The sequence below is a fragment of the Cryptotermes secundus genome, unplaced genomic scaffold (assembly GCF_002891405.2).
Source record: "Cryptotermes secundus unplaced genomic scaffold, Csec_1.0 scaffold202, whole genome shotgun sequence".
NCBI lineage: Eukaryota > Metazoa > Arthropoda > Insecta > Blattodea > Kalotermitidae > Cryptotermes > Cryptotermes secundus.
In genome coordinates, this window is record NW_019739210.1 from 152,634 (window position 1) to 161,366 (window position 8,733).

The 8,733-nt window shown below is 40.1% G+C and overlaps 1 protein-coding gene across 1 annotated transcript in view; it reads left to right on the forward strand.

Moving 5' to 3' along the window:
* Positions 1-8,733, forward strand: part of LOC111871653 (solute carrier family 23 member 2) — a 44,699-nt gene that overhangs the window by 21,232 nt on the left and 14,734 nt on the right. Inside the window, exons 5-6 of the mRNA XM_023864890.2 lie at positions 365-546; positions 4,975-5,116. Coding sequence (XP_023720658.1) covers positions 365-546; positions 4,975-5,116 — 324 coding nt within the window. The remainder of the gene's footprint in view (positions 1-364; positions 547-4,974; positions 5,117-8,733) is intronic.

The following is an 8,733-nucleotide window of genomic DNA, read 5'->3' on the forward strand; positions in this document are numbered from 1 at the left end:
AGGCGGTTAGTCGTCGGCTTCCCACCGCGGCGGCCAAGGTTCGAGTCTGGGTCAGGTCATGTGGCATTTGTGGTGGACAAAGTGGCACTGGAGAATGTTTTCTCCGATTACTTTGTTTCCCATGCCAATTCTCATTCCACCGACTGCTCCACACACATCTATCATCCAGAGCTGGTACAATAAGCCAGTTAGTGTGCCGAAGTACCAAGTGGACTCAGTCCCACCCCACCCCAAGAAACTAAAAAAAAACTACCAATTAAGTTTTAGCGTCACTAAGAAGTAAAAATTCTGATCTCGTGCGAACAAGTAAAACGTTCTTTAAGCAAGTACAAGCAAAAAAAAAAAAAGAAAGAAAGAAAGAAAGAAAGAAAGAAAGAAACACATTCAAAAACTGTATTTCGCTTAACTTCTTCAATTGCTTTCAGTACGATCCTGCTGCTGACCGTGTTCTCACAGTGTCTGCCTGAAGTGCCAATACCAATACCAAGTTATAAACGTAACCAGGGCTTTGTCATAATCTGGTTCCATCTCTTCAAGCTTTTTCCTGTGAGTAATTCATATTCAGATCTACACTAAGAGCGTGCTTATCCAATTCGCAAACGACAGGCAATGCCACTGAATAACAAAAGTCATACCTACTCTAATTTGGCCAATCACACAACGCACGTCTATCTGGGAGAATGGCTGTGAACATGAATCGGTTAAATAACCAATGAAAGTAAGTCCTTCAGAAGCTAATAGTTTCTCATTTATTAAGGAAATCTTTATGGAAGCCGAAGGTCAGTTACTATGTAAGATTTGATGTTTTCATGGCGGTGACTATGAAGAATGCTGTGTTCTGGACTGTGGCGCCGTGTAGACATAGTAAACATCGGTTTATACTATGTCTACACGGCGCCACATCCCAGAAGACGGCATTCTTCACGTCAGTTATCATGTTCACAAGAGCCCGCTACTGATCCCTAACCTGAGCCAGATAAATCCAGTCCACATTCGCCATTGCTATTTCTTTCACATCAATTTTAATAGCACCCTTCTATGTCTAGGTGTTCCTAGTGTTATTCATTTTTAAGAGTTTCCTTCCGAAATCCATTCTCCTCCCATGTGTGCTACATTCCCTGTCCATCTCGTACTCCTTCATCTGATTATTCTAATATTATTTAGCAAGGAATAACAGTCATAAAGCTTTTCGTTACGGAATTTTCTCAAGTGCTCTGTTACTTCATCCCTGTTAGATCCAAATGTTCTCCTTGCTACCCTCTTCCCAACTACCCTCAGTCCATGTATACCCCTTAATGTGGGAGACCAAATTTCAAACTCATACCTGTAAGACTGCGAGCAAAACTATGATCTTGTATAATTAAACTTCATGAAATTGAGTGCAGTAAAAAGGCAAAACATTTTGAAATAAATGGAAGCAAATATTTCCCGAATCTAATTAGCTTTAATTTATTCATGAATACAGTTCTGATTTAATAGCGTCTTCCCCAGACATTTGATCTTTACCGTATATTCAACGGATCTATTTACTCTCTCTATGTTATGAATTTGTCCTGCAGTCTGACGATGAGGCATTAACTACCTATACTTCGTTTTCTTTGTGTTTACTTCTAAAGGAACGTCTTTATTAGCGCTTATTAGAGCGTCTGTACTTTTCTTCGTGGCATCTACAATTATCCCCGAATAAATTAAGATCATCAACATAGATCAGCAGCTGATGTATCCCATTCAGTTTCGATTCTACCGAAATTTTCTGCACCTTCCTAATGGCACATTCAAAAGCAAATTTTATAAGCATGTTCTTGCTTCAGACTGTTCTGAAGTGGAAATGTAAAGTACAAATACATATCTACAGGGACTTTATTATATGATTCATTTAAACACATTTAATTTGCCTAATCTTTGCCATGGGTATGCAAGACTCAGTGAGAATTTTATATAAGACTATTCTCAAAGCCGCAATAGCTCGATCTGTATAGCGACGGGCTATGGCCTGGAAGGCTGGAGTTTGATTCTCGAAAGGGGCAAGAGATTTCTCTCTATCCACCGTGTCCAGACCTGCTCTGGGCTCCATACAGCCTCCTGTCCAATGAGTATCCGGGATTCTTTCCCTAGGGGTGAAGCTGACCACTCACTTCTATCTCGTGCCGAGGTCAAGAATAGTGAACCTACATCTCCACTCCCCCATATGTCTTCATGGCTTAGAGCTTAATTATTTAAGCATAGGAACAACTTTAACGTTCACCCTCCGAACTTAATCATATGCTTTCTTGAAGTCCGAATAACTACTGTACTGACTCACCGTACTCCAAACTTCTCTCCGGCATGTGACGAACGCAAGAAAAATGACTTGTAGTTGATCTTTTACGCCGAAAACAACACTAATTAACTCAGTTTCGTTCACGTATGGAGCTGCACCTTGAGACAATAACACTGGATAAACTTCTGTGTGAAGTTGATACTGATGATGTCGCAATAATTATCACCATTGTTGTAAATATGTAAAATAAGAGACTTCTTGCGCTGCTCAGGCAATTCCTTCTTATAAAGGTAAATACAAGCTTCGCCTTCGTCAGTCAGACCCACTCTCTTTTGATAAGACACGAAAAGTATAAAAAATGACGCCTTCAACAATTCTATTTTTGCGTGTATTCGTTGCCACGAGAAAGTGTTTGCCGATCCGTTGCCTAGTAACGATAGGGGAGATACACATGCAGACACACAGACTGATAACGGAGATTTATGAATTATACAGTTGAAATGGGCTCAGATGCCATGATTTGCATAACAGGTTTCATAGAGACTGGTTAAGGTATTCAAAAGTTGTTAGGGATGGATTCACAGACACACTGACACACATACACGGCCACATAAATACACAAACAAGCACACAGGATGGAAATCTTCTAAGTCTGCTTCAGGAAAATAGGCGAATAAAGCAATATCATTCCAACCGTGGGATTGCATTACTAAAAAAAAAACTGCTTCGTCGAAACTAGGGTGGCAAGACTAAGATCTTGTGGAAGAGTGGAGCTGCTTGTTCCTTCACTGCATATAAAATAATGTATTGTGGCATATTTGCTCAAGGCAAGACATATGAAGCCAGCAGAGACAGACGTTGCTAGGGAACGGCTCTGCAAACACACGTTGTTAGGCAGCAGATTTTTAACATGAGACAATGGAGTAGCTGGAAAGTGGTATTACCTTCGCAGCCCGTGAAATAGCTACGTGAAGCAACAACAGAAGAACTGTTTCGAGATATGTAGTCTATGCGGTCCGCGCCGAGGCTGTAAGACGAGGAGCAGCAGTGATTAAGAGAGAGTCTAGAGACAACAGAAGAGCAGGAAATAGTTGTGAAAAAGTCGATGGAAAGTAATGACGTGAACATGAAGCCGTTACCAGGCGACAACCGCTGAAGATACAGCAAACTGAGAAGACCTTATATGTGCTGTAGTTGAAGTTTGTAACTCAGTGAGACTGTCGTAGTTATTTGTAGTAACGTTCTGTAAGTGTGCCATAACTCCAATTACCATTCCAAACCCCTTCTAGAGTCACTCATTTATGTGACATTATATTTAGTTATGCGCTTAAAAATAAATTAGGCATAAAATATAAAAAAGTGTTAGACGCACCGCAATTGTCAGCTGCAAGATATAAAACAACTTTCGGAGGTTATTAGAGCCTTGTCTCCACAATTTTCTTTTATTTCTTGGCGTGTGTTTAGGCCTAAGAAATTTAAGAATTGCATATATATATAACCAAAAATCGTCTTTGCGATAACTGGATACAAATGGAAACCAGTTGATACATGAAACCCATGAGTGACAAAATCACAGTTGGCAATGGATTCCTACATCTACACAGAAACTGCCAGTATTACAATATTAAAAACTTTGAATTATGCTGAACGACCCGGTAAACAGAACAGCAGTGTGATTTTAATTTCCTTCGGCGGTGACTATGCAGCTTACTGTCTTCAGGGATGTAACACTGTCATCTGGTAAATATTTATCAGCGTTTCGGAGGTACATGTTTTCTTCATGCACGATATTCTACCCTGAAGATGAGACAGTACGGTCTCGAAATCTACGGTAAATATGTACTGGACTACATGGCGCCACATCCTAGAATACAGTCATCTTCAGATATATCAATATAAAATTTTAATTCATTCTGAAGTTAAATTAATTTCTTCTGCCCTAAACTTAAGAGATTAAGCGGCCGTTATATCTAATTATTATTGTTATCATTATTATTATTATTATTATAACCATTATTATAATCATCACACCATATTATATGTAGTTTCCTGCACATGATTCAGCAATAGACCTTGTCTCGAAGACTCATAATGTTAAGAGCTTCATAGAAAATCATATAATTGAATGTAATTGTCATGCCAGTATCTCTTCTTTGTTGTTGATAGTGTACTTTCCTTATTCTGGCAGAAATTAAAGTAGGCCTAAGAAATCGCCTTGCTTTCTGAGTGTCTGTGTGCCTATGCATGCATGTATATCCCGCCTATCAACATTTCAATGCCTAAACCAATTAATAAAAATTCTTATGATACTTGGTATGTATATATCATGGTACTTAGCTATCTCAACGGCGTCCTTTCATAAGTTCTTCCCGTCTGTCTGTGTAGCTGTATGTGTAACCCCGCGCATCGTTGCTAGGCAACGTTTGGGTACACATGTTCCCGTGGCAAAGAATACATGCAACAATAGAAGAATTATTCGAGGCGCCGTTTTCTGTGCGGTCCGCGTTTTATGAAAGGAAAGGAGGTGATTACTTCTTCAAAGAATTTCTTGTTATTATTATTATCATCAGTGAGTACCGGGGACCAAGCAACAGGAGCAAGAGGCTGACCACTCACCTCCATCCAGTGCACAGGTTAATAATGCGTGTACCCATATATTGACTCCTTCCATTTATGAGCAAAGATAGACATAACAAAGCGGGGTATGTTTGCAGGTGCTACTGACCATCATGATAATGTGGGGAGTGTGTGGCCTGCTCACTTTGTCTGGAACATTTCCAGTAGGTCATCCCGCCAGAACGGACGTCAAACTGCGGATCATACACGATTCGCCTTGGTTTCGCTTCCCCTATCCAGGTAAGTGGATACATTCGAAGATTTTGGAGTGGCAGGAGGGTGCAATACTCTTATTATCCAGACGCCTTGCTAGCTGCAAGAGGTGAGGAAGAAACAGCCCACAACACAGCAGCTGTACCCAAACTGCACCGCTGAAAGAGCAGCTGAAGTTCTCAGTCACAAAAGACAGTTCATCTATGGCAAGAACAATGAAAACGTAAGTAGCGGGAGCTAATACCCCTTGTTAGTGTCAATAGCTCAGTCGATACAGCTACAGGTTAAGAGGCCGCGCCATAGCTCAAGCGGTTAGTCGCTGGCTTCCCACCCCGGCGGACCGGATTCGATCCCGGGTCTGGTCAGATGGGATTTGTGGTGGACAAAGTGGCGCTGGGGCAGGTTTTCCCCGAGTACTTCAGTTTCCCCTGCCAATCTTCATTCCACCAAATTCTCCATCATCATAATCACCCGGGGCAGGNGTCAGGCTACAATAGGCCATCAGTGGCCGCCGTGCCGAGTGGACCCAGTTGGACTACACCCCCCACTAAGCGAATTAAAAAAATTGAGGTTAAGAGCTGGAAGGCCGAGGTTAGATTCCCGGCAGGGACAAGAGATTTGTTATTCTCCAGATAGTTCAGAACATCTCTAGGGTCCAATCAGCTCACATCCACTAGATACCTGGGACTCTTTTCTTCTAGCAAAAGGGCCAGGCGTGAAGCAGAACACTCAAACTCCATGCAGTGCCGACCTCAAGAATGATGGAGCTACACTTCCATTGCCACATACGTCTCACTGGCGTGGCGCTTAATTAGTTAGGCACATGGGCAATTTTACTTCTAATTTTCCAGTGGCCACTCCTAAAAATTATCACCTACCCTATGTCTGTAATTTTAAATTAACTACAGATACTCCTCGCTTTACCTTGACTCCTAATGCAACTATGCTCGGGGCAATTACCTGTTTCTTTACAATGGTTTGTGCAATTCTTACTGGTCATATGTAAAGTAAAGTAAAAAAGTAAAGCTATCCCTTTAACAGGCCATGAAGGCCCATAGAGTTTTGAGATTTTGAAGGTCCCACATTATCTAGACAATTGGCTCAAGGGTGGCGGTAAGGTTGTCAGCCTTACGCGCAGGCCGCGCTTTACTCCCTAGGAAATTTATTTAATTAATTCCTGGTACTCATTTCTGTTAGAGGCTGAGTCGACCCCAGCGCTATAGTGCGGCTGGAAGGATTAGGTCAATTGAAAAAATCCAATGACCTCATCGGGACTTGAACCCGCGACCTTCCGGCTTGTAGCATAGTGCCTCAACCAACTACGCTACCGCGTGCCCTCTTCTATAGATTCTGCAGTCAATAATTTCAGTACCACAGTGTACGAAATTATAAATATAACCACTCCTTACGTCACATCAAATAATTATGCTTGGTTTCCTGTCTTCAAAATATTTCATTGAGAAAAACTTTAGTAAGACACAAGAAATCAAAAGCTGAGTGCCACTATGGTGTTTTATTGTTACCGCTAATGATTAAAACTACCATTACAACAGACAGGCTTCGCTATTTAAAATCACTGCATAAAAACCTAAGAACCAAAACTATGGATTTCTGGAAATATGTTACTAAATTTAAAAAGAATGATTATTATGTTTCCCAAATTAAATTTGGAAAGATATAATAAAATGGCTGCAATTTATTGCTGAAGCATTTGCTGACAACTTTTTTCTATTTCTTAAATCTTCCTCTTTTGCCGATATTCCAAACAACGTTCATATTACTTCTTCGATTTTCTAAACGTTCTTTCAATGCCCGATTCTGACTTCAAGCAGGTGATTCGACGTCTCAATTTGTCGATAGTCGTCATTCCGAATGGAATTCGTAGTTTAATTTTAAAGGTTTCTCAGAGATTTTTACCCTTGTTTTGAGTTATATTTGCGCCTTAGCTTGTTATAGGGGAAGTTTCCCACTAATGGCGATTAATTGTATTCAAATTTTGAGTAATTTCTGCAACATTTTTAAAACTACAATACATGATCAGCTTTCCATTTATTTTAAGTTTAAATCGCATCTACTTAAGCATTGTTTTATTAAATCAAAATCTATCGTAAGCAATCTAAATTGTTAAACTCTTACAATTTCTATTGGTTAGCAAGTTGCAGATTGATTCCATTTATTTTGACCTCAGCGAAGCCTTTGATAAAGACACTCATACTCCATACTCTTCTACTCCGTTAACTTAATAATTCTTGGCTCTCAGAATGATAAGATATTTACTTCCGAAGTTACTTATCGCCCAGATTTTCCTTTGTTCGCATTCTGTTGAAGTTCTGTCCAGTCAGGAATGCGTCCTCTGCTGTTCAATAGCTTTACTAACAATATATATGCTAGAATTCATTTGCCGGTGTTCGACTGCTTTCTGAAGAACTAAAAATATTTTGTGCAGCGAAGTCTGCTGACTAACCGCTTGAGCTATGATCCGGCCTTACAAAAAGGTAACCTCAATCATTGCATCATCCATGTCAAAATCAAGGTGAATGTCAAAGTTAAAGTTAGTTTACGACTGACGGTTTACCGCCAATCAGTTCGTCTTGGTGTCAAGCTCCTTGAGACTCACGACCAGAGATCTTTTTTTTTTTTTCTTCAACTGAGCTCTTGCGATAATAGTCCTTATGTAACACCATCTCAGAAGAGAAGATGGGTTTGTCTCTTATGAATATGCTTGGCTTTTTGTCACGTGTACGTATCGCACCTATAGCATGTTACTGAAAATTCTTCCTTGTGCACTATATAGAAGTCCTATGTCAGTCCGGGCTTTGCAAAGCAGATCATGTATATTTTACGTATCTTATGCTACAACGGCACCTTAATCATTTGAACGGTCGTACGCTTGATCGCCGCCAAGTTTAAGCCTCTTATATTTTTGACAACCCTTGTTAAAGTCAAAGTCAAAGTTATGTTACGACGGCTCGGTAAATACATTCTTGCATATCGGACCATGCTATGCAACCCGGTGACGTCATCAACAATACAGACTGCGTTTTCCGTTGGGTCTGTGCAGAGTGCTTATAAGAGACTTGTATTCAGAAGTTGGTTCAGTAGTTGATAGAACAAAGACGAGAATGGAGCATGTGGTTTGTAGATTGTGAAGATTAGTTGAGTGCAGATTAGGACAAAGGACTACAGATTGATTGAAGACGAAATAACAAAACGACGTAGTAGTGATTTGAAGCTCTAGTTTCTGTGTTGAGATCCGGTGCTAGGAGACGATTAGTGAAGAAGGAAAATCCTAGTGCATGTGCAGTGGTGAACTGGGAAGTGTGTAGAATAGAGATAGCGTTATAATAGACTATTAATTAAATTAAGATAGATTGTAACCGAAGTGCTAATAAATCGAATCATCCGATCTGGAACCCGTTATTCTACTCATACGTAACTTCACACACGTAACTACATACACGTATTATCATGAATTAAAGCTGCTAAGACATATTCGTTTCATTACGTGTAAGTTTTCGTCCTTGATAATCTAAACGTTTTTCTTTTCATAATTCGGTCTGTGTGTGCCAGGTGAAATAAATTTACTTTGGCAGATTATAAAGAAATTAAAGCATACAGGAAACTTTGTCAGGTTCATGTTACAG